The sequence below is a fragment of the Coturnix japonica genome, chromosome 2, assembly GCF_054131305.1.
Source record: "Coturnix japonica strain WE chromosome 2, WE-NBRP24, whole genome shotgun sequence".
NCBI classification, from domain to species: Eukaryota; Metazoa; Chordata; class Aves; order Galliformes; family Phasianidae; genus Coturnix; species Coturnix japonica.
The window spans coordinates 16,033,999-16,060,275 of NC_140664.1; the positions used below are offsets into that span (position 1 = coordinate 16,033,999).

A 26,277-nucleotide genomic window follows, 5' to 3' on the forward strand; every position below is an offset into this window, starting at 1 on the left:
TCTCTTGGAGTGTATCTAGAGGAGAGCCACAAAAATGATCCAAGGAGTGGAATACTTATCCAATACAGACAGGCTGTGAGAACTGGGGAGACCCAATAGTGATCTTTCAGTATCTAAGTAGGGGTTATAAGAAAGAAGGAGACACCCTTTCACAGGGTTTGCTGATAGGACAAGGGGAAAGAAGCGTGTGGAAGAAGTCTGCAGAAGTTAACCTCCTGACACAGCTGCTGAGAGAGACTGCCAGGGGAGGTGCCCCACTAGAACTGCTGCACACAAATAGAGAAGGACTGGTGGGAGATGTGGAGGTCAGGAGCTGCTTAGGGGGAAGTGACTATGTAATGGTAGAATTCTTAATTTTTGGTGAAGTTTGGAGGGGGAGCAGCAAAATCACTAGCTTAGACTTCCAGAGGGTGGACTTTGAACTATTCATGATACTGGTAGGGAAGGTCCCTTGGAATTCAGTCCTGCACAGTAAAGGGGTCCAGGAAGGTTGGTTCCTCAAGAAGGAACAGGATGTCCCCCTGTGCTGTAAGATGAGCTGGTAGGATATAAGACTGGCATGGATTAATAGGGAACTTTTTCTGATTTCAGGAGAAAAAAGAGAACCTACCTTCTGTGGAAGAAGGGAAGGGCAACTGAGGGAGAGTAAAAAGAAGTTGTTAGGATATGCGAGGGGGAAATCAGAAATGAAAAAGTCAAGCTTAAACTCAACTTGGCCACTATAGTAAAAAAGAACAATAAACTTTTTTACAATTATATTAATAGTAAAAAGAAGGTTAAAGAGAATCTTCAGCTTTTACTGGATGCAGTGGGGAACTGACCACTGAGGATAACAAAAAGGCTGAGATTCTCCATGCCTTCTTTACAGGATAATCTACTCCCTATTTCACTTCGGGAATTTACAACAGATAAAAAGCTGTCCAGACAGCTCCTCTTGGCGCAGTGCCGACAGAACTGTTTCCTAAAAGGCCATTCCCAAGTAGATCTTCACACCTTTTCACTCACTCCTGTACTTACTTCTTGCAGACAGTTGTCCATAAAATAGAAAGCAGCACTGCACAATGCCTTGGATGCTTTAGTATTCTGAATGGCTACAGGTCCCTCCATCCATACATTCACAGCCTGTTCTCCACTGGCAGTTCTGCTGCCTTCTACCAAAGCTACCATGACAGTATTATTCCCCAGCTGTTCTAATACTGTTCACTGTTTTTCTTGCATTCTACTGCCATTACATCTCTCTAGTAAAACAGGATGCACATCACTAATGGTGACAGAATGGCTTGGAAAGATTCTTAAATCCTCATTTCCAATTTCTCAAATACTTGTAAAATAAACCAATTCTAAAACTACTCTGTTGTACAACTATATTAACTTACTATTCAACATAAACAGCAGTTGTAGCTGCTGTAAGTATAGTCTGTACCTATGATTCACTAAGCAAATAATTTATACTTTCTCAGGGATGTAATAGGCCTTATATTCTTATGACAAACACTGGAGTCATGCATAATTTGAAAGGATGACACAACTCATCTGGATAAACTCAATTCTGTGCCCTGATAGAAGTCAGAGAACACTCTCAAGCAGCACCTTCGTGTACCTATTATGCACACTTTACATAAGCTAATTCACACAGCTTATCCCAAGTTCCCAATGAGGCTGAACTTGAAAGCAGAACGCCAGGACAAACAAAAACCAACACAACTATACAAAAGGAAATGCTTAAAAAAATTGTGCAACTGAAACCAACTGTAACATTAGTGTATAATTACTCAGAAAGTAGCGATACATTTCCATTCTTCAAGCGGAAACTTGCCTTCAAGATGCACTTCACCTGTTTGAAAAGGTCCTTAGTTACTATTAGATTTTGCAGGCTGCTTAATCAGTGGGTGATTCTTCTGTTCAACTCCTTTTAAAGAAGAAAACTAAAAACTGTGGGTTAATGTCAGTCACCAGCAAAAGTAAAAAGCTGAAAGGCTGGAAAATGAGAGGATCCTCTCAAGTTGTCCATCTTGTTCTTCACAGCTATCTTCCCTTACCTAACAGAAATAAAAAGCCAGCAGAACTTACAACCCCCAGTTCAGATGAGAGCCTTAGCCACAAAGTTACAGTTTTACACCATATTTTAGATCCTCTCCACCCAGATTACCGCATACATTTTTGACCACTGGTCTTCAATGACACTCCACACAAGTGCTTTATTCACTGTATTTATTTCCTTCCCTTATCTACATGTCTCCGTTTCATTCCTATGTGTAAGAAAAAGGTCCAGTAATCTGAATATCTGGTACCTCAGTAAATCCTAGTTTGTTGTTCATAGTTTACAAATGCACAACTACCATCTTTTTCTTAAATGAAAAGATTATGACAAGAGATATGTCACACACAGCTTTTAGAGTAAAAAGCAGTTCACTTGAAATTACAAATGCAGAAGAAAAGTTCTTCTGTGTTAAGGGCTGGAAGGTTCCTCATGATGCACCAGACTCCAGGCCAAGCAGGAGAATGATCACAGAACAGAGGAACAGAAGAGGTCGACTATGGAAAAACCTGTGAGAAAAGAGCTTGTGAAACATCTCACTTACCTGTGTTAGCCATTACTACAAGTTCAGCATAACCTGATAAGAGATACCAGCTTCACATTTCAATGTACAGTACAGCTGTGGTAGATAATTGTCTTTACATACCCCATGATTCTGATGGCAGCCTGGACCACATGCATCAGAAACGTTTTCAGGACCAAATTCTTTGGAAAGAAAAACTACATTTGTCATAGCAACTAACCATATTGTATCATCTCCACCACCACCACAGGTCCTTTCTGTCTCCACGTCAGAGCTACACTGAATGAATCTAAAAAGCCCATGATCAAGTAAACAAAACAGAAAAACCCCAAATAAGTACCTCTGTTAAGCTTGTTCAATATTTGCATATGACATGTGTTAATGTAGTAATAACAGAACAGATGATTAGAAAAAATGAAGAAGGGAGTCAAGCCACTCAAAGACAAAGTCACAGATCCAGCTGATCTACTGAGTTTAATTTCTGATTTTTGGAAAATGCTCATTTCCAGACAATCTGAGTCTGAAAACTTTATAAACACAGTACACTTCTATACCATTTGGAGTGTGACTGAGTTTACATCTTGGCAAACTGACTGCTCTCCTGACTACATGCAGCATCCAACTTACCAGCCTCTTCAGGAGGCTCAAAGGCCCCACAGTCACCACTAACACTGCACTCCTACAACCAGCACTCACACAAACTCCAGGCTACCTCAAGTTTGGGACTGGAAGCTCCCAAACCCCAGCACACCCCCTGCATCCACATAGTGAGTTCAAAGATCCTGCTGCTACACCTCTACCATCCCCACCACACAGTACAGGGAACACCAAATCCTCCTTCCTTTACTTTGGTAAATTTAAAAGGAGAACTGGCTTCAACAGATGAAGAGAAAGCTGAGGTGCTGAATGAGTTCTTCACCTCAGTCTTCACTGGTGGCCAGGATTCTAGTCTTTTTCACGTCCCTAAGCACCCCCATACCTCTATGTGGGGACCAAGGAGGTAAATCCCTTCCCACTGTAAGGGTAGAGCAAGTCCGAGAGTGTTTCCTTAGACTGAATGAGTATAAGTCTATGGGGCCAGATGGCGTGCATCCCAGGGTCCTGAAGGAGCTGGCTGAGGTGGTTGCTGAGCCGCTCTCCATCATATTTGAGAAGTCGTGGCTGTCAGGTGAGGTCCCGGATGATTGGAGGAAGGGTCACGTCACTCCCATATACAAGAAGGGGAGCAGGGAGGACCCGGGGAACTACAGGCTGGTGAGTCTCACCTCTGTGCCTGGGAAGATTATGGAACAGATCCTCCTGGACAACATGCTTGATCACATAAAGAACGAGCACGTGATCCTAGACAGCCAGCACGGCTTCACGAAGGGAAGGTCATGCTTAACTAATCTTGTGGCCTTCTATGATGGAGTGACGGCGTTGGTGGACAAAGGGAAGGCGACCGATGTCATTTACCTGTACCTGAGCAAGGTCTTTGACATGGTCCCCCATCACATCCTCATCTCCAGATTGGAGGGAAGTGGATTTGATGGGTGGACAACTAGATGGATAAGCAATTGGTTGAAAGGCCGCAGACAGAGGGTGGTGGTCAATGGCTCTATGTCCAGGTGGAGGCTGGTAATGAGCGGTGTCCCTCAAGGGTCTGTCTTGGGACCGGTGCTCTTTAACATCTTTATTAATGACATCTTTGAGGGAATTGAGCGTAACCTCAGCAAGTTTGCTGACGACACCAAGCTGAGTGGTGCAGTCAATACGGTGGAGGGAACAGATGCCATTCAGAGGGACCTTGACAGGCTGGAAAGCTGGGCTTGGGTGAACCTAATGAGGTTCAACACAGCGAAGTGCAAGGTTTTGCACTTGGGCCGGAAGAACCCCAGGCACCTGTACAGGCTGGGAGGAGTGGTCCTTGAGAGCAGCTCCGCAGAGAAGGACCTGGGGGTCCTGATGGACAAAAGACTCAACATGAGCCAGCAGTGCGCTCTGGCAGCCCAGAAAGCAAATGGGATCCTGGGCTCCATCAGGGGAGGGGTGGTCAGCAGGGATAGGGAGGTGATTGTCCCTCTCTACTCGGCTCTTGTGAGGCCCCATCTGGAGTACTGTGTCCAGGTGTGGAGCCCTCAGTACAAAAAAGACATGGAGATTTTGGAAAGGGTCCAGAGGAGGGCCACGAAGATGATCAGGGGGCTGGAGCACCTCCCCTATGAGGACAGGCTGAGGGAGTTGGGTTTGTTCAGCCTGGAGAAGAGAAGGTTGCGAGGTGACCTCATTGCAGCCTTTCAGTACCTGAAGGGAACTTACTCCCAGGAGGGGAGTAAACTCTTCGAAAGGGCTGACAATAGCAGGACACGGGGAAATGGTTTTAAGTTAAAAGAGGGAAGATTTAGATTGGATGTTAGGGGGAAGTTCTTCACTAGGAGAGTGGTTAGGCCCTGGAACAGGCTGCCCAGGGAGGATGTGGATGCCTCGTCCTTGGAGGTGTTCAAGGCCAGGCTGGACGGGGCCCTGGGCAACCTGATCTAGTAAATGTGTATGTTTGGTGGCCCTGCCAGGCAGGGGGGTTGGAACTACATGATCCTTGAGGCCCCTTCCAACCCGGGTCATTATGTGATTCTGTGAGATTCTTCCTGCGCATGCGCCGGATGGACCCGTCCCTGTCACAGCCGGCGGTGCCGCGCAGGCGCAATGCGCACGCAGGCGCACAGCCCTTAATAGAGGCGGTGACCGCCCGCTTCCCCGCGTGCCGCCGCTCGCTCCGCCTCTTTCCTTCCCGCACCAAGATGGCGGAGTACGACCTGACCACGAAGATCGCGCACTTCTTGGACCGGCACCTGGTCTTCCCGCTGCTGGAGTTCCTCTCTGTCAAGGAGGTACGTGCGTGCCCTGAGGGCGAGGGGGCCGGCTCTGGAGCTGTGGAGTGGACTAGCGACAGGGAATGGTGTTGGTGCCCGTCCCGGCTGCCTCCGGTGCCTCTATACCTCGTCCCGGCCCTGTGGGTGCGGCCTGGTCCTGCGTGGGGAGGAAGCAGGGCCTCGGTGTTTCGGCCTCCACCGCGGCTGTCAGCGGCGCTGGGCCGTGGGGCCCTCGGTGTGGGCGGCGTTACTTACCGGCCTCACCGCTAAAACGCTGCCGCTGTTGGTTTTCTTTCTGTGCTTAAACCAACTGCAGGACCCATCTTGTCCCGTTCCTCGCTGTTTTTGTGTATGTAAAGCTAGATCCCGGTGTGAGACTTGATTGTGCTAGGGGTGCTTCAAGCTGAACTTGTATCAGTCAGAAATTACCTAAAGTACTTAGTTCGTCTATTTAAAAAGGAAATAAAATGTACAAGGCTGCCCAGCTTTGGATTTGAAGGGTTTGCTATTTTAGGTTCCAGAAATAAGCCAGACAAGCATGAATGCGTTGGGACAACCTGACCTGCCAAGTTCTTCCATCTAGGACATGGGTTTGGGTTGGTAACAGTCATCTTCAGGGTGTTTTTTTATGTTTTGGCATTTGTGAACTAGTTCAGGTTAAGCAGAGCCATTCTTATAGTGTGTTACCTTGAGAACTGTTCAGTTCCAAGTTGAACTAAACTTTCTTAGGTTTTATGTGCGAAATATCATGATGCTGTGAGTTGTAGCACAGCCTTTGTACAGATGCATGTTTGAGTTTTCTGGTACATCCTCAGCTGAATCTTAAAGATCTAACGTTCATAATGCACAGCTCAATTATTACAAGCACCTTTAAGAAGTACCTAACAGACGTAAAGAAAATGAACCAACTACACAAGCTCGATGAAGCTTCCTTAATCTGTAGGCATTATTTTTAGATTATGCTGTGCTACAACTCAAGTTTTATCCTGAGCATCTTTTCTAAGATTAACATTGAGTATCATGAGTCTATGCTACTCAGAATGCTGTCCTGTGCAGAGTATTCACTGAACTTTCCCTCAGAGTTCTGCTTCCTTAAGTTCTGGGGCCAGAACAGGTGTGTCTTCTGGAACAGGCTGCCCAGGGAGTGTGTGGATGCCCCGTCCTTGGAGGTGTTCAAGATCAGGTTGGACAGGGCCCTGGACAACCTGATCTAGTCAAGGTGTATGTTTGGTGGCCCTGCCAGGCAGGGGGGTTGGAGCTACATGATCCTTGAGGTCCCTTCCAACCCGGGTCATTCTGAGATTCTATGATTTCTGGTTTGTTTGTTTTTAATCTTGGTCAGATTTTTCATTTTGGTTTCTCTCCCTTTTCTGCGTGAGTAAATCATTATTTGCTTTGGCCCACGAAGTAACTAATTTACTTTCATTAGGAATGATCACATACAAGAAGGTGACTTGTCTTCTGACTCTTCTTTTGATGTTCCTGCATTCATAAATAGCAGGAGATTAGCACTGTCTTACTGGGACTAGCAAAACAGAGACATGTATGGTAACCATGCCAGTTGACAGAGCAGTCAGACATCTTGAAAAGCTGTGAGGTTGGCATTTAAAATAACTTAATTCATAAATTGAACTGTAATAATAAAGGTAATTGAATAATATGAACTGGGAAGTGTTTAGCAGTATTCAAATAAGCCTGTTAATGATTTCTGTTTCAGATATACAATGAAAAAGAACTACTTCAAGGAAAGTTGGATCTCCTCAGTGATACCAACATGGTGGATTTTGCTATGGATGTGTACAAAAATCTTTATTCTGATGAAATTCCACATGGTAAGTTGCTTAGTTAATAAAGAAGTGTGTATGTGTAGTAATAGCTGGTAGTACTTCTAATGTGACACTCAAACTTCAGTACTGTTTTCCTTTGGCATTAAGGAAAGAATGCATAATACCAGAATATTACCTACTCCTGGTCTTAATCATGTGTGTCTACAGATAAATGCTGCTTTTCTAGAAGGAGAAAGTCCAAATTAAACCATTGTAGACATATGAAATCTAATGCTTAATGTTTTGTCATAAGGAAAAATATCTTCTGCGTTATTTTAAAACATTTAAGAAGAAAATGTCTGTCTTCCTGCATGGAACCCTGGGGAGGAGAAAAATAAGATCACTAACTTTTAGCTTACATTATTCGTGCTCATTTTTCCTTTATTTCTTCATTGTATCTTTATTATGGTGGTTTTTTTTATTCTCGTTGCTTTTCTCCGTGTATACACTTTACCCTGTTTACGCATTTTATTTCATCTTATGGAGTTGTTCACCTTTTTCTAAACTGCAGTGGATTTACAGCTTGCCTTGTCTGCAGCTTAGAAGGAAGAGATTCAGGTGTTTTTGCTTATTTGGGTACAGGTTCCAGCTGTTTTGCCTGTGAGTCTTATTAATTCCATGTTCTTTAAACTACAGACTCACAGCCCTGTTTGAAATAAACAGAACTGTTAAGATTTACAGATGTTGGATTTAACGTTTAGATCAAATGTTTCATTAGCATTAGCTATCATTTGTAGGTGTACATGCAATGCTGGTTTGGGGCTGATAGTACCAGTTATGAGGTTATGAGAGGTTTTTGCTTCTCTCATTCAAGGAACAGCTACAACAATAGCTTCACCTTTCAGTTTTTGTTGGGTACAAACATCAGGTCAATTCAGGGCTGTTAAAAGACCTTACTGTAGCACAAGTACACTGATATTATACTTAGAGATGTCTTGCCTTCCACAGTCACCTTATGATTATGCAGCCAGGAAATGTCACAGGGGAAGGAAAAACATTTGTTAGTGAGTTAACTGAATGTTTTTGTTTTTTTCATCTGTTTCTCCTTTAAAAATCGAGATTCTTCTGAAGTTGGAGGTAATGTCTCCTTACTGGAATACTTCCTGTCAGGCAAGTCACTCTTAGGTTTAGGTTGGGTCACTATAATGGTGTTATCCACTTTGAACATCCTCTACAAGAGAAATCACGAAAGAAAAGTCAAACAGACTCACCATAATGCTCTGTACCCTGGTGTGTGACCCTCTCCAGTGCCTTCCTGGGTTCTGTTATCTCCTGTGATTTGGTCTTGGGTTGTCTTTCTCAGATCCATACGTTTCTTGACTTGTATTTCCAGTTCTGAGGTGTTATTGTCTATTTTTTTTTAAGCACATGGGCTGAACTTTTAAGTATTGGTTTTATTGCACTTGGAAGTCTTGGGTGGCCACTGTGTTTATTCATAATGTCTCATAAAAGGTTCTGAGTATGCACTTGTGTAACGTTGTTGAATATACTGAAAGTGTGCTTCTAAAACCTGGTTGGTTAGAGGAAAATCTATGTAGTATCGTAGCTTAGGTTTGTTACTTTTTTTTTTCCCCTCAGGTTTATTTGGATTGAGCCAAGTTACCTTAAAAAGGTGCTTCTCCTTTAGTGGAAGCCTAGGCATGCCTTAGCTTGAGTCAAGGCTGTTTTAGACACCTGGTCTTGGGTGGTTTGATTAGAACTGTACGTGGTATGAAAGAAACCATATGGTAGAGACTTCTTGTTAAGCTAATGAGTTCTTGGGTACTTCTGGTTTTGTGACTTCCTTGAAAGGACAAGCTAGATAGGCTTTCTTGCAATTCCTATTTAAATGTGCTGTCAGCACCATGTGATTACAGGTTAGTTTCTGCAAAAGCTGAATCTTTATGTGGGATGTTTATTTTATTGTTATTTCTTGTAGCTTTGCGTGAGAAGAGAACAACTGTTGTTGCGCAGCTGAAACAGCTTCAAGCTGAAACCGAACCTATTGTCAAGATGTTTGAGGATCCAGAGACAACAAGGCAAATGCAGTCTACTAGGTACATTTTAATCTATTTTTCTCATGAGGGCTTGATGGTATCTCTTAGGTGTTGATGGTAGGGGTGCTGTCTGTGTAGCAACTGCAAGGAAAAAGGTGTTTTTACTTCAGTTGGTGTGAGTAATTTTTGTGATGAGGTGGTTGAAGTTGCTATATGCAGTTTACTCTCCTTATTGCTTTTACCTGTTGTACAAAAATCATCTCCTCAACTAATGTTCAGCAGAATCAAGTATGGACAAGTGCCAGGTATTATTCAGTATGGCCTGGGTTTTTTGGAGGTGAAATACAGTTTGAAAACACTCAAATTCCTCTTTCATAGTAGATCAAATATCCTCTTTTATCTGCCTTCCTCAAAAAAGCTGTAGATTGCTGTCTTTCCCATTTTGAGAGGCTTAATATATGAACATACTTCTGGTGTTGTAGTCTGTTTCTTTCAAGCATAATTGTCCATTCTCTCCATTCCCTGCCTTGGACAGGCCAACTTGTTGTGAGATTGTGCTAGGAATGTCCAATTTCTTAATTGCTTCTGAGAATAGTAAAAGTAGAACGAGTGTCTAAGCACTGCCTCTAAGGACTATGGTTTTTATGGTTGAAGTTTAATTAATCCCAGTGGGAAAAGATTCAGTAGTTGAGAAAATAACTGCATGACTTTAACAGAAAGTTGGGTGGTATTTGTGTAGTGGAAGCTACTGCTGGCTGTCTTGATGTCAGAGCCATTGTTTTACTGTTGTGTGTCTAACCCTTGTGTGTAAAGCTCATCAGATCCTTCACTGAGTTTGCTACTCTAAGGTTAGAATAGCATACCACATTGATGGAGCATCTAAGACTCAGCTTGAATTTGATAGTGAAGCCAGTGCTTAGATCTGTTGTCAGTGAGCTGAGTGCATCTCTTGCCATGAAACATTGTATTGATTCTTTAATTTTCTTAGAAAAACATGAAATGCACAGCCTGAGATTTTCCTGAGAAGTTTTCCCAAAGAAAATGGTTAGCTGAAGTAAGTGAGTGTGAAACTTTACTGCAGATTACCATCCTTTTTCTTCTATTCCCATCCTCACCCAAATTGCTGTGAAGTCTAGTCTCCCCTTTTGGCCCATGCAGGTGAACAGTGCACATTTTCTCTACTCAGCGTGTTGTTTCCAGGATCTTAATCTGATTTAATCTTCATCAATGCAGAAGTGGTGAGATGCAATGCATTGGGTCTCAGCGCACACATGAAACAGGATTTCATTTAAAAATAATGAAGTTAGTGAGCTTTCCACTGCTTCAGGAAAAAGCTTCTATTTTTCTACTCTGATACAGTCAGAAAGTACTTAAGCTTCTGCTGACAAAAGCATTGTCAGGATAAGTAAACTCTACCTGATCTCTGTGGATATGCATGTCAGAATAGTTTGTGCTACTCAGGATTACGAGCTTTCTGATGAAAGTTCTGGTCCAGATCATTGGCTGTCGTGGGTTTGATTGGACTGCAAGGTGTCTGTCTGAAGAACACTATTAAATTCTGTGCAGATAAGTGTCAACTTCAGAGTCTTTGGTTTCTGTGAATTTCTAATGGTGACTTATTAAAAGATGAGATATGAAGCTCTGAGTTTGAATCAGAACATTTCCCAGACTGTAGTGTCCCAAACAGCAATAGCAAAAATTGATGTGTAAAAAAGGCTTTAGAATGTGGGATGTTCTGTGTTTATATATTTTGTGTAGCTGTTGGAGAAAGACATGAGAGCTTTACAAGTGTTAGAGAAATAGTCAATATCCCTCATCCTTGCAGAATCTTCCATTGGAAGACACTGATGATGTTCTTTCATTGCTTGTGCAAGCCATACTGAGGACTGCAATTCTTAGCTTACAAGGAAGGATTTAGTTTTATGAAATATGATGTAACTGTATCAGATGCCAGTTATGTGGCTATTCAGGAGAACTAGGCTTGAGTCTGTGTGTCTGTCCTGCACCATTGAAATAAGAGCTCTCAGAAGAAATAAAGTAGAGGGTACCTACAGGTATGGGGAAACTGAAAGAGAAAATGCAACATTCTTTCAGTACTTTGATTATATGAACCACCTTTACTAATACAGAAGACAGTTAAATATATTGCCAACTAGGAACTATGTGTATGAATTCAGCTTGTAGCCAGGTAATTGCAGTACATCACCAGATGAAAAGCAGGCACACTGAAGTTTCACAGGAGCTGATCAGGAACCTTTGGAAATACTAGATGAAAAAGCTATTAATAAAATGAACTGCTTAACAATATCACAGGTGTCTAAAATCCAGTGGTCGTTAATAAAAAACTGTTTGTAGGGAAACCTGTTCTTGCATACAGGAGGCTTGAACTTTCATCATAATAACAGTGGTTGTTTTTATTATGTATGCTAAATAAAAAGAGGTTCAGAAATGTGTTTGTACGTAGATGTTTATATTTGTGCTTTTGGTAAGTTCTAAATAATTTTGTCCTGCAGATGATTGTCTGTGCTACAGGTTTGCTTACTTGTTTCCCAGTGTTAACAGTGGCAGAAGAATTCCTTTCTAACTGTTTGGCTTGATTTTTTTTTTCCCCCCCTTGTCTCTTATTAACTCCTAACTGCTTGGCTACATTATTTGCTATGGGATTAGAACAGGGGTGAGAAGAGCTCTAAATCAGAATTGAATTTTCATACTGAAAGTTGAGGATGCTGTCAAATTGAAAGTAATCTACTTTTTCTTCATCCTAGTTGATTTTGCTGGTAGTGCTCATTTTAAACCGTGTTAATTTTAACACACAATGAAACTTCCGTAATGCTAGGAAAAGTTGCTTCGCTACTATTGCAGTTACATTTGTCCAGTCTCTAGAGAAGTATCGTTCTAAATTAACAGTAAGTAATTCTAAAGGTTGAAGGCTGCTGTGTGTGCGTGGTGGCAATCAGTTTGTTTTGTGAAAACATCCATTTTTATCTTTTTGTTTTAGGGATGGTCGGATGCTGTTTGACTACTTAGCTGAGAAACATGGTGTAAGTGTTCTAATTGCTATATCTGTTGGAACTCAGTCCTAAACATCTCCACTCTACTTCCCCCACAGTCAACAACTGAATAGCTATACACTGGTGATATGGCCTGTCTTGTTTGATTGTACTTGTAGAATACTTCAGTAATAGAAATTCTGCCCATCTGAATGTCTTCGAGTGTGTACGTTTGTAACTAGATTGTGCCTTATTTGGTAAAGTGGAGTTTCAAGTGCTTTTCCCCCAGCACGATCACTAATTCAGTGATAGTGGGTTAAAGTAGTTTTGCGTAGTACCTCCTGTTTACAATAACTTTCAAAGATAGTAAGGGTTACTATAAAAGGTTTTCTAGAGCTACTATTAAAAGGGGCTTGTAGAAACATTTCTTTTTTCCTAGTGAGGAAAACATTTTATTTCTTTCTTTTCAGTTTAGACAGGAGTACCTAGATACGCTCTACAGGTATGCGAAATTCCAGTATGAATGTGGCAATTACTCTGGAGCTGCAGAATACCTGTACTTCTTCAGGGTTCTGGTAAGTCCTGGGTGTGTTGTCTGAATTGTTTACTCTGAGAGTGGTGAGGCATTGGTACTGTTTGCCCTGAGAATGGGGGGATGCTCCATCCTTGGAAGCATTAAAAGCCAGTTTGGATGGAGCCCTGGGCAGCCTGATCTGGTGGGTGGTAACTTTGCTAATGGCAGCAGAGTTGGAACTGGGTTGGCTTTAAGGTTGCTTTGTACCCATGCCATTCTGTGATTTAATGAAAATTATCCTAAACTTTGTGAAATGTTGCTAGAGTAAGTAGCAAAAACTTTTTAAAATTGAATGTAATTCGTAAAGTAACTTTGAAATTAGGTCTTAATGAAAATGGAGTTGAGAGTGACAGTGAATTGAGGTATTCATCTAAATGTTGACAATAAGGCTGAATTGTTCTGTATAATTTCGTGTTGTGTGTGTTTCATGGGCTGAGGGAGGAAGTAGGTTAGTTACTGAAGATTTGTGGGCAGATATCCTTAATTCTTAGTGCTTTGTTTCTAGGTTTAGCATTATTCTCTTATGTCAAATAATTAATTTTGAAACGAGTACTGTTTTTGTGATGCTAATAGTTTTAATGTATCTTATTTACTAACTATGAAAATGCATTTTTTTCTAAATTTTGTGATGACAACCTATGAAGGAACTATTGTAACTGGTCTGTGAATAGAATTTGACACTGAATGACCCAGCATAACCCAGTCCTGTGTAATCTAACACAGCTTCACCTCAGAACTATCCTTCTAGGAAACAGACTTGTTACTGAAAAATTAGAGTTGGTCTGAGCATTTCTATAAGAAGTATGTTTGTTGCAGCATTAGTAGAAAGAGCTTAAGAGTGTTAGTTCTTATGATCTGATACTTGCTGTCACAAGTTCTTTGGGAACCAGCTTTCTAAGGGGTTTGTTCCAGTGGTTCAGAAGTGTTCTTTCATGATATGAAAAACCTGGAACTGTGTCATCTGATGCTCTGCCATTTAATTATTAATTTTTGTTGAACTGCAGCAGCAGGGAGCTTTGTCTTTCAGGATTTTCTAGTTTCTACTCTAGAAGTTTTCTGTTGTTTTTATTTATGTATGTAAATTGCTGTAAGAAATACATCTACGAGAATCATGAGGTTTTGATATTCTTAAAGAAAAATATTTTTGGTAATATTTTTCTCTTTTAATAAGTTTATAATAAAAAGAAAGTGTATAACTCTGCTGTTGTTAAAATAGGTCCCAGCAACAGACAGAAATGCTCTGAGTTCACTGTGGGGGAAGCTGGCATCTGAAATTCTCATGCAGAATTGGGATGCAGCCATGGAAGATCTCACAAGATTGAAGGAGACAATAGATAATAATGTAAGTACAATCTTGGTCATGTTAGTGAGGTGAGAGGTTAGAGTTTATTAGTTTTCAAATTTTTGTTATGAATTACTTGGAATCTCGTTAAGAGCTGTTTGCCATGCTTCATTAGAGACAGTTGTGCATTCCTTGAGTGATGGTGAGAAAGCAAAAGGATGCTGAAAAGGAGAAGGTGAAGGAATATGAGAGCTTTCTTTTTAAATCACTTGTTTTTCTTTTATCACTTCAGGAAAAAAAGAGCTTTCAAGGTATTTCCAGTAAACCAAACCTGCCTCAAGGATGTATATGAGAGTATTCGAGAGCATGGTGTCCTTGAAAGAAACTGCTACTTAAATTTCAGGGAGTTAAGCTGTTACTTTAATGCAAGGAAGTAGATTTATTCATCTAAACTATACTCTACCTTAAGGAAAACAATATTTTTAGTAAAAGAAATGCAGGGAAACTTTTTTACTGGAAACAGGCTTCAGTTGGTTTAACTTTCTTACCATGTGGCAGTGAGAGTTTAGGTGGGCACCATGAACATGAAGTGAAAGAATGGGACTGCAGTACTAATTTAAAGCAGGTGACATGACTAAGAACTTATCTTCCTATCTGCTTGTTGGGCTTCACTGACCACATATGAAATAACTTGGTATTTTATTCTTCTAAACCAGAATCTTGATAGGAGCTTTGATATTTTTTTTCCTCCTCTCCAGAATTGTTCTTTATCTTGTGTGGCAGATAAGTAATGTTAATGAGTGTTTGGAAATTTTTCTGACCTTTATGAATCTATATGGCTGTAATAGACTCTGAAATTTGATGTGGTTGTTAAACTCCCATGGCTTTTTGGGTAGAATTGTAGTAGCTAGCTGTCATGGTCCCATGAGTGATTATTAGTTATATCCATTCATTCATAAGATATTGCTGTTAAATTTGGAGCAAGTCCAGCAACGTGTAGAGCTGAATCCTTATTTGTGCCGTATCAGTTGGTTTAAATGAAGGTTACGTTCCTATTCTGTGGTGCTTCGTCACTGGGAAAAGTCTGCGGCAAGCATTCTTGTGATGCTTTAGAAAAGAGGATAAACTAGAAAGGTAGAAGAGACCTAGAAACAATTCAGGATCAAAAAAGGAAGTAGTAACTTTACATTACTAAGGTGATGTTTTAAGAGTTGAAATCTTAGTACCTCTGTTTAAACCACTGTTGTATTTTGTTTTTTCAGTCAGTCAGCTCTCCACTGCAGTCTCTTCAGCAAAGAACATGGCTCATCCACTGGTCTTTATTTGTGTTCTTTAATCATCCTAAAGGGAGAGACAATATCATTGATCTCTTTCTCTATCAACCACAGTAAGTTGTGCTGTACTGTTATTGCTGGGGTTTTTTGAGACACTAAAGAAAGATGACTGTGCAGTCTTACCCAACATTTGGAGTCCACGGCCTGAAGCTGTCTCAGTTGTAATTATGCTTTTTGTTTTCCAAGCCCATTTTTTTGGGGGGTGAAGGGGAGGAAGCGGGAGGTGTATAATTTGTTCTTTTTCAGGGAGCCTGGTAGTAGAACAGTAAGATCTGGCTATTTTTTTTCCTGGTGTTCTGGGAAAGGAATAACCATAGATACCAGATTCCTGCTGCACCTTTTTGGGCGGTAGGGAAAGATGATGCCCCTTTGACTTATGTACTTGATGTAGTTAAGATGCTTTTGAAAATAATTATCAGTAGTATGAGGGCTGTTCTTCTGCAGTGCTAACAACCCTTTCTTTACTACCCAGTACACTGATGTCTTGTCTCTCTTCCCCTGCCCCTGCAAATGATCACCAATGTTAACAAATGTAAATCATTCTTTTATTTGACTAAATGCACACTGCTAGCATATAGCAAAAAAATTTGAGCTGTCTATCACAAATGAGATTTTGATGGAAAACTGTATCTGAACTTTGTGATTTTTCTTTAGGTATCTCAATGCAATTCAGACAATGTGCCCTCATATCCTCCGATATCTCACTACTGCAGTCATAACAAACAAGGATGTTCGGAAGCGGAGACAAGTGCTGAAGGATCTAGTCAAGGTTATTCAGCAGGTAAGAACAGAAAGCTCTAGTAGTTCCTGTTCCTTTTCACTGAAACTGTGTAACTTTCTTCTAATGTGCTTGTTCCGGGACTACTCACACATTCAGTGCTGTTTTCTTTTTCCTCTTGACATCATTCATTGAGAAGTAGAATGTGCACCATTAAGTTTTACTTTCCCTCTCCTTTGTAAGACTAAGTGCAGAGAATTCAGCAAGATGCTCAAAATGGTTTTGAATCATAGTCTAGATTTTTTGCTTTTTTCAGCCATCACAACAAGGAATTGCTTTATACAAAAGATACTGCTTGCATTTCAGAACTGATCTGTGTATACTGGTTTATGTTCAAATTTGCATACCCTTCTTAGATGCTTCTGTTCTTGCAGATATGAGTGGTCGTAGAATCTTAGTGGAGAGTAACAAAAGGAGCAAGCTGCTTAGTAGAGATCAGTGGGTTTATTGCAAAGACTTCATTCTGAAATCAGCATGCAACTTGTGTATAAGCAGTTAACCTTTAAACACTAGTAATACTATACTAGTTTATATGTTTAATGAAGTGATATATATGTGATATGAAACATACAGAGCAGATGACTAATATCAAACTCTGTAATGTTAAATTTTATAGATCTGCAAGTTGTTCACACAGGGTAACTTGTTGGGAGGGGGCAAAATGAAGCATTGAATAAAGTGGTTTGTCCAGTGTTGTGGCAGGCTGATGCTAAGAGGCAAGTCAGTCCATTCTCTAAACATTAAGACATGAAGATTCTGCAAGTGTTGAGCTGATAGGCAGGCAGTTGGTTATTCATCTCTATTAAACTGAAAACACTATCTAAGCTCATTCACATAATGAGCAGTAATTATTTGATGGAGTACAGTGGTGTGTGAAACTAAATCTTGAACCTAAATAATGAGTTTATAAATACAGTTCTGATAAGGAAAAGTATTTTTGACTTAACAACTGAAAAAGCCTTCTTAGTAACTTCTTGAATCTGCTGGTCTTTTTATAAATGCTAAAGCTGATGATAATAGATTGAGTTTAGCTGTCATAAAATGTATGTTAGAGACATGCCATGTATCTTACTATATACACATCCGTGAGTGTTAATTGTTGTTTCTACCTTATGATTAAGTTGAGTGACTTGTGTAATATCAAAATGAAGTGCTTTATATCAGGGGAGTAGCACTGTATGTATAAGCTTTGCCTTGTTTGTCAGATGAAGAAGAAGTCAAATGATAACTTAGTTTCAAGTATCAAGTATTTGGACTTGTTTTTGAAATTGGAATTTAAAAAGAATATCTGTTCTTACTGTATGCTAAAAAACAAAAAACTAAAGTGCTTGTTAGACAATGGCTAAGAATCATGGACACTTTCTTAATCTGAATGTTGCAGTGCTAGGAGTGAAAGTGCATTTGTGGTTATTTAGTGAGACTTTAAACAAAAATAAGATTATGTGGCTTGTAAAAGAGGAATATGTAGACACTTTTCCAGTATCTAACTGATTGAACTATGTAGTTCAATCTGTTCAATAAGTTAGGTGAACTTGTTGCAGTGATTCCTGATGCTGTGTTTTTTATTTTGACAGGAGTCCTACACTTACAGGGACCCTATCACAGAATTTGTGGAATGCCTGTATGTAAATTTTGATTTTGATGGTGCACAGAAGAAGCTGAGGGAGTGTGAAACAGTAAGCACTAGAATTCTATTTTATTCTTATTTTTACAGATCTCTATAAAACTCTTGAGAGCCAGCTAACTTACTTGAACTCAAATTCCATTGCCAGTTTTTTTGTTAGCCTTAAAATTATATTTAGTCAGCTCCTTGAACAAAAAGTGAAGAAGAAATTGTGCTTCTGGCTGAGCTTCAGCTTCTCAGTTAGTGTTAGTTTGAAGAAAAGGGTGGCTTTGCCTTCTGTTCTGAGAAGTTTTGCACTCTGGGATGGTGACATTGAAAAACATTGTGAAATCAGGATAGGTAAGTGTATGTTCTTGTAAAATGAGTTTAGTTAAAGATAAACAGTGCTTGGGCTGACTAGTGTAAAAGTTAATGCTTCTCACAGCTGCAAACCATTGCCAATTCTTAATCTCAGTTTTGACTCTTTTCACTGATACTGGTTACCTTATTAGATAAGGTTAGTAATTCTATTCACTGTTAAGGGCTGATGGTCCTTTAATCTGAACTTAACGTGAACAGCTAATGAAGCTGGCTTGGACTGATAAGACAGAATGAGAAAAGACTCTTAAAGTAAGAGGAGAGTAGTTTGGTTTTATGCATTACTGTGGGGGGTGTCTTCAGTGTAGGTTTGAGAGAGACCATGTTCTTTTTGAGTATAACATCAGTTATCAGGTTAGTGTATAATGTTAATTTAGCAATCTGCAGATCCATGAGAAGTCATTTTAAATGCAAGCTTTTTAGCCATCATGGATTATAATGAGAACAGTTTCTAGTAGATTGTGTATTCCATCAATAAGTAAGACGAGTGACAAAAAAAACCTCTTTCCATGTTCGCTTTCATTGTTCCTCTTCTCATTATACTTGCAGGTACTTGTGAATGATTTCTTCTTAGTTGCATGCCTTGAGGACTTCATTGAGAATGCTCGTCTCTTTATATTTGAGACTTTCTGTCGCATCCATCAGTGCATCAGCATTGGGTAAGATAACTTATATGACTGCACAGAAAAATCAATTGCAAGTGAGACTGAGAAACTGCATAAACTTTTGTAGTAAAAATGTTCAATCATCAGATATAATGATTTTTTTTCTTTAACTTAAGTCCTAATTAGGTTGTTGGCTATCTAGATTTATAGCTCTAAAGTGATGTGTTTTAATTACAGCAGTTGTATTTTAAAGCTGTGTAGTTTTAATGAAATTTAACACAGCTTGTCTTTATCCTTCTCCCCTCCCCATCCAACAAAGTGTTCATTTCTGCACACATTGATACAGAATGATTAATATTAAGTAAATTGTTGTGAATATGGTAACTGTTTAGTTAAACATAGGTGTGTCAACCAATTATGTCTTAACTGTATGTGTCTTGAAAGTGATTGGAGTTTTATTGCTTTTTTTTAATCTTGTTTCCTGTGCACTACTGGGATGATCCAGCTATAAGGCAATGATATTAGCAAAGATGTCTGCTACTTACTTGAAATAATATTCTAAAAGGAGGCTTTTCAGTGGAATGGGTTCCAGTACATTTGTTGTAGAAGCTAAGAAGTCTTTCCTTGAACACCCCCAGGGTTGGTGACTCCACCACCTCCCTGGGCAGTTCATTCCAGTGCCTGACCACCCTTTCTAAGAAGTAATACTTCCTAATGTCCAGCCTGAATCTCCCCTGTGCCATAGCTTGAAACCATTCCCTCTGGTCCTAAGACTACATAGGGTAATGCTATCTTCTGCGAATGATTCTTTGTACTGTGAAGGTGGAAGTTCTTAATGAAGTTAGATGTTTACAGAGAAAAGCTTAAACTAAGGGCTAAATTTCATTCTTAAAAGTTTATTAGACATCAGACCATGGAAGGGATGAGTAGAGAGCCTAGAAGATGCATTTGAATGCATTGCAGTTGTCTCTGTTGAAATAAATCAGATGATTAATCATATAAAAGCTTGCTATTTTTGCTTCAAGTTATATGATATGTTATCCATAAAGCATTTATTGCTTTATGGCTCATAGAGTTTTGTACCACAAATGACAAAATATTTTAGTTTGTTCTCATTGTATGGTTTGGAAATAGAGGTAGTGGAATCTTTATTCCATAATTGCAATGATGTGTTCTGAGGAAAGTGATAAACTGAGTTAGGTGTGGACATTGCTGACATAGTATTTCTAGTGATTCCATGTGGAATCAATCATCACTAAGGAGATTTTAAACACTGTGACCTAATGAAATCAAGGGTGGACTCAGGCCTTAAACTTCCGCAGGAGTTGTAACAGTTACTTGATTTGGGCTTCAGTGGGATGTATAAGTATTTCTTGGTATATTCTAGGCTTGGTTTAAAGGAATTGGCCTGTCAAAATGCTTTTATTAAAGTGTGGCTGAGCAGAGTTCTTGTATTTCTCTCCATGAGCAATTTCAACTGCTATTCCTGAAGCTGAAAACTAATTGGTTGTATCACAGTGCCTTGATGAGGAATTACTGAATTATTCAGGGAAAAAAAACCATAAAAATAATGAGTAGAAATCTGTTGTTCTTTATATTAAATATAAAATAGGTGGCTTATTTGATTTTCTTACTACATCTGTTAGGCAGTTGATATTTTTTTCCAGAGGGCATAGTTTCCTTATCAGTTGTAATAGTAAATTTATCAGTGCTAAATCATTCTGTAATTAGTTTGCTGTTTAAAATACCATGTTTAGCTGTGGGTAATGGATTAAATTATTTCAAAATATGGTTTGATTAGTTTGATATGCCTGTATTTAATTGAAGATGCCTTATTTCTCTGCTGAATCTTTTCAGTGCACTGAACACAACAGGTCTATTTATATGTGGGACTGTAAGTTCAGTAACCTTTCTGTTTATGCAGATGAAAACTTTAATAGTTCTTCCAGCATGAACCAGATAAGTGAGACTCCTTATGAGACAAAGGGGTGGAAATAATCTGGAGAGCATTTTTTTTTACACAACCTGTAGCATGATACGGTAGCCAGGAGTACTGAATACATGCATATTTAATAATGCACTGTAGAAGAATGTTGTTTGTAACGTAGTTATAGGTAGAATAAGTCTTCATTGTGCTTAGTTTGGAAGGATTGAAAATGCTTTCTGGCTGTGTTACTTTGCCAGACCAGTATCTCCTCAGCACTGTGCATCCAGGTGTTTTAAGTTGGTGGTAGCTGCTTCAGTCTGGCCTGTCAGAGGACTCTAAACTGGAGCCTAATTGTTGCAAATACTGAAATTGGGTCATCTTCAGCCTGAAAGGTTTGGTAAAGTCTTAAGGTTTTCTAATGCTGATAATAATACTTAATTTCACCGAAATGGTTGTTCTGTTACTGATTATTTTATAATAAAAGTCTTGAGGCAATTTAAATTTTGAAGTTCAGATAAGATTTCTTATCTCTTTGCCCTCTGTCTCTTCCGTTATGTAACTTTGAAGATTCCAAGTGCATGTTGGAGGAGGAAAATACCTGTACAGAAATTGTACAGAGGTGTGCTATATGCTTGTCTATATAATTTTTTTTTTAACATACAAGCTCAGTTTTTTCAGAGATAGACTTGATGTGTAAAATACAGACATGGATAAGGCACTTCACAGCTCTTGATGGTCTCTTCAAGACTAGTAGTATGTGAGTGGAGAGGATATATATTCCTTCTGAGAAGACATCTTGAGAGTTGAAGAACTTCCTAGGGCTGTGCTTATTTTAGCAAATAGTGGGTGTAAGATGATGGGTCTACAGAGAAAAATGTGTTGCTCAGGAATGTGCTGGCATCCATGTTCCATGTGTTCTGTTTCAAATGAGTTAAAATTTGAGTAAACTAGGCTTAAACCCATCATAGTAGTTAAAACACACTTTATTCTTTGGGTGCATCTTAACTTTCTTAGAAGAATCTAGTTTTCAGTCTGGTTTTGATCATAGTTGTCACTGCAGTCTCCCACAAGTGGGAACTAGGAATGGTTGGTTTAGTTTCTTGTACAAACTTACATGCTAATGAAGACTACTTGGTTAATAAAACTTATCTTCATTGGCTCTTGAGAAAGGTACAATTCTTCTAGAAGATATGAAGCAAGAAATAATTTCTGTTCTGGAATAACTCTTCCTTCTATGCCTATGCTGCATCTACACCCAGTCCAGCACAGAGGAACTGTAAATAAAAGGAAAAAGCAAAATTTGGGTGCTGTGGCTTAGAAGTGACCACTGGAAGTCACTTGTATTTGAGTGCACAGACTTGATTCAACTCAGAGCAGGAGCCATCTCCTGTTATGCTACCCAAGTCCTTGCCTAGTTGATTCTTATTTATCTCCAAAGTTGGAGTGTCCATAGCTAAATCACAAAGGTAGGTAACTCAGTCCATGAAGTAGTGGCGAAGGCTGCTTAATGCGGTCATCTGGAGGAGTTATTAGTAGTGGCGGGGCTATTATTAGGATTCTAATAAAATACCTCTAACAGAAATGAGAATTCCCCTGGCTTTGCACTCTTCTCATATTCTTTCAATTTAGAGTCAAATGCTTAATATCACAAATTCAAAGACTTTAAAAAGAAGAAAAAAGTAGCTTCTTCCTGCTGAAATTTCAATGTCACTTGCTGCTTAAATACTTAAATAATTCGACACAAATTTTACATTTGTGATGTCATCTGTTTTCTTGCTTTGTCTACCATAATTCTAAGTTTTGAGCGTACTACAGATTATTCTGTCTGAAAATTCAGACAGAATCGTAGCAACTGTTTTTGGATTTTACTTTCCTTTTCTTCATGAACTTTCCTTTTCTTCATGAAATTCCAGGTACCTTATTGTGTATTTGTTATTTTACTGACTGAGGTCAGTATTAAAGTTACTTTGATTTTTCTCCTTGCCTCAATTCATATTCATCTGTGACAGTAATGAAATTGGAAGAAAGTTGAGAGATAAGGGCATGTAAAAGGAGAGACCATATAAAGAAAACTCAGTAGGTAGTCTAGCTACATGGACTGACTAATAATTGATAGAGCAGTAATTAGGATAAAATGAAAATTGCTTTTGGGTTCAGAAAAATGTTTAAGCAAGTTCTTGTAAACCAGTGAGAAATTGACCTCTTGTGCAACTCCAGCGTTACTAGCTGGGTTTGGGTGATCTCTGAAGCCCTTACCTCATGTTTGTCAACGCAGTCTAGAAGCTGATGGAAGAATAAGCATTACAAATAAACTCTAGGAGCCAAATGCCAGCAGGAAGCTGAAGGAGTTGGCTGCAAAGCCACAGAAAACACCTTCAGAGGGAATTATTTCTGGATAAGAGTGCATCTTTCATTAAGAATTTTCCTTTCTCTGTTCTCCTCGTCTCCTAGTCATCTTTGAAATGGCAGGATGCAGGAGTGTATCTACATTGAATGCATGATGAATGTGTTGAATCTTCTGTACCAGGCTGGGTGTTTTTGTGGCACTTGTTTCTGGAACTTCAGAGTGAGGTTCATTGGTAGTTGTATAACAGTCTAACAGTGTTACTGGACTACTTACTCTTATAATGTGACTGACTGCCATCTGGGTTTAAAGAAGAGTAAAAGGAATTCAGTTTCTCCCTTATAGTAAGAAAATGCTGTTTTATGTTGTGGTGAGAATACATAACAGAAATCTTTCCAAGGAATTTTCATGTAGGCAAGATTTAATAGGAATATATGAAGATACAAGTGTAAGATAAGATATGCAATAAGTGTGTACTTCAAGAAATGAATTTCTTATTCATAATATCCCAAGCACTGACAGGATTTTTCCTCTTTAAGGAGGTGAAAAATACAAGGGGGGGGGAATAAGGGTTGTATGTAAGCTTTAAAATTATTTCAACGGGAGGAAAGTAGGCTTCCCGATGACATGAAAATATTGAAGACAAGCCTTGTGCTGTGCTAGGTTTTGTGTATTGGTTTAATGCATATTCTACAGGCTGAGTATATTTATCAATGTGAGGGGTCATATTTCATCTTTTGATAAGCCTGTTATCTCCCAGTATGTTGGCAGATAAACTAAATATGACTCCTGAGGAAGCAGAAAGATGGATTGTCAGTCTAATCCGAAATGCACGATTAGATGCGAAGCTGGATTCAAAGCTGGTAAGACTTCATGCATGGATCCAAGTGATTCTTATGTGGAAGTAATGCCTTTGTTTTCCTTTGCCTACAAATTCTACTGAGCTTTGATATTGTTTTTTCTCTGTGTGAGAGAAAACTTTTTGTAGAAGTTCTGAAAGCTGAGCATTAAAATAAAGGCTTGTATACTTTGAGTGACTGTTAAATTTCCTTTATCTTTATTGTGTTTTAGGGCCATGTAGTTATGGGCAACAATGCAGTGTCACCTTATCAGCAAGTGATTGAGAAGACCAAAAGCCTGTCTTTTCGTAGTCAAATGTTGGCTATGAACATTGAGAAGAAATTGAATCAGAGTGGTAGATCAGAGGTTAGTGTTGTGTTTTTTCGGAATTTTATTTTTTCTTCTTGAATGTGAATTATGTTTAAGTATAATTCTAACCTATTCCTTTGTTTCTCAGACATACTTAATTCTAGCTCTGGTGCCAGGGTTAAACTGACAAATATGTATTTCTTACAGTGGTTCTTGTTTTCTTCTCATTCCTTCTTACTACAAAACAGAAAAAAGAATGAATACCTAATTATTTGTTTCAGTCATTTGATTGTGCTTTCTTTAAATGGTCCATCTCACCATCCAAAAACACCTTTTGAGGAGGTGATGTATATGAAAATAGCTAATACCTTTTCTGAGTGAATTGAACTATTCTGAATATGGAACACAGGGTTAGATTGCCCTCTCTATCACACATTGCTGCTCTTTGATAATAGCGGGATTTGAGTCACTGTTCCTCCTGCAGTGTCATTGGTGATAGAAGTATTTGTGGGTAAGTACTACTAGAAGGAAAATAACAGTGTTGAAGACTTAGGACTAGAAAATATGCTGGTCAGCCACCAGTGAAATAGGGAAGTTGGCAAGTTGATTCTATTAGATGGAAGTTCTGTGAAACTTCATAGAAGAGATGAATATCATGTATTTTTGACTGTTGTTTATTTTATTTGTTTTTAGGCACCTAACTGGGCTACTCAAGACTCCGGATTCTATTGACATAATTCTTTTGCGGGGAAGTTACCAATTTTCATTTGACTAAAAAGCACATGATAAGTATGTACCTTTGAAAAGGCAATTGTTTCATCTTAAAATTATTTGAATAAAATTGGCTACTTTTAACTACCTGTGTTATCTCTTAATTTGTGTGGATTGGTATTGTTATATATTGGTATATTGGTATATTGTACTGGGGCTTGTTAGTATAATAGTATTCTGGAGCATTTTACATCACAGTACGCAGGACTTTAAATGTTGCTTACATTTGTACTTGCCTTGTATCAAGGGATGTTACTGCTTTTAGAGCCACCTGTGTTTATAAGCAGGGAATTTTACACACAGCTATTCTCTTCTGTGAAAGTTGCATTTTTAGGTAAATGACAAGTGTGTAGTACAAAACAGTGCAACCCTAATAGCCAGATCAGAATCTTTATCCTGTACTTCCACATATTTGTTTGTCACAGAAGAAGCTTGTTAGTACGTCATGCATTTCTAATATACATCTCTTGCAAAAATCTAGCATAACCCATATATAAAATAGTCTGGGTGGGCATTGTGCTTCAGAATTACAGATTGTTTGTCTTCTTGCCTGGTTTAGGAGACTTTTTCTGGAGCGGGACTTTCAGCAGAAAAGCCTTTCTTTTTAATGAGCTTGGTAGGTTGAAGACTTATTTTTGACAAAGTATCAGTCAAATACTGTGAGAGATAGATAATAGAGCAGGAATATAGCAAAAAGTATTCAAGCAGAATGCACAAGTGATTTAAAAGCCTGAAGTTTCTAAGTTGGGTCACTTTTTTTTTAAAATTACTTATCGGTGATGTCTTTCTTGTTGCTTGGAGTTCTGTTTCTTAATGCTGCTTCTATGAAAGGATTACCTACTACAGCCTTTCTTGTGCAAAAAGATTCTTATTCAAGGTTGTAATTCAGGATTAGGGAAGCAGCCTAGAGGAATTGGCTGATGGGAATAGTCTCAAGTTTGGCAAAGCAAAGTGTGAAGTCCTGTATCTGGGATGGAACAACCCTAGTATAAGGCAAATATTGATCATCTTGTGCAATTCCAGTGGGGGTTACTGCCAAAACAGTGAGGAGATGTAAGGAAAAAATTCTACAGTAATGGTGGTGAGGCACTGGAAAAGGTTTTCCAGGGAAGTGGTTGCTGGATGCCCTGTCACTAGAGACATTTAGGCTGGACCAGCCTTTGAGCAACCTGATCTCTAGAGATGTCTCTGTTCATTGCAGGGGAGTTAAACCAGGTGACCTTTAAAGGTCCTGTACAACTCAAGAGATTCAGTCATTCTATAATCTTGCTTTAATAAACATTGCTTATTGTCCTTATGCCTCTCATCTTATGACTGTCAAAACAATTTT

The 26,277-nt window shown here is 39.1% G+C and overlaps 1 protein-coding gene across 1 annotated transcript; it reads left to right on the forward strand.

Annotated features, from left to right (window-relative positions):
- The first annotated feature begins 5,317 nt into the window (after positions 1–5,317).
- EIF3E (eukaryotic translation initiation factor 3 subunit E) lies at positions 5,318–25,031 on the forward strand. Its single transcript, XM_015856126.3, has 13 exons — positions 5,318–5,428; positions 7,128–7,242; positions 9,155–9,272; positions 12,211–12,253; positions 12,673–12,777; positions 13,993–14,118; positions 15,321–15,445; positions 16,047–16,173; positions 17,745–17,846; positions 18,701–18,810; positions 23,788–23,890; positions 24,099–24,233; positions 24,870–25,031. Exons 1-13 carry the CDS (start codon positions 5,339–5,341, stop codon positions 24,906–24,908), a joined length of 1,338 nt encoding a protein of 445 aa, XP_015711612.2. The 5' UTR covers positions 5,318–5,338; the 3' UTR covers positions 24,909–25,031.
- The last annotated feature ends 1,246 nt before the right edge of the window (positions 25,032–26,277 follow it).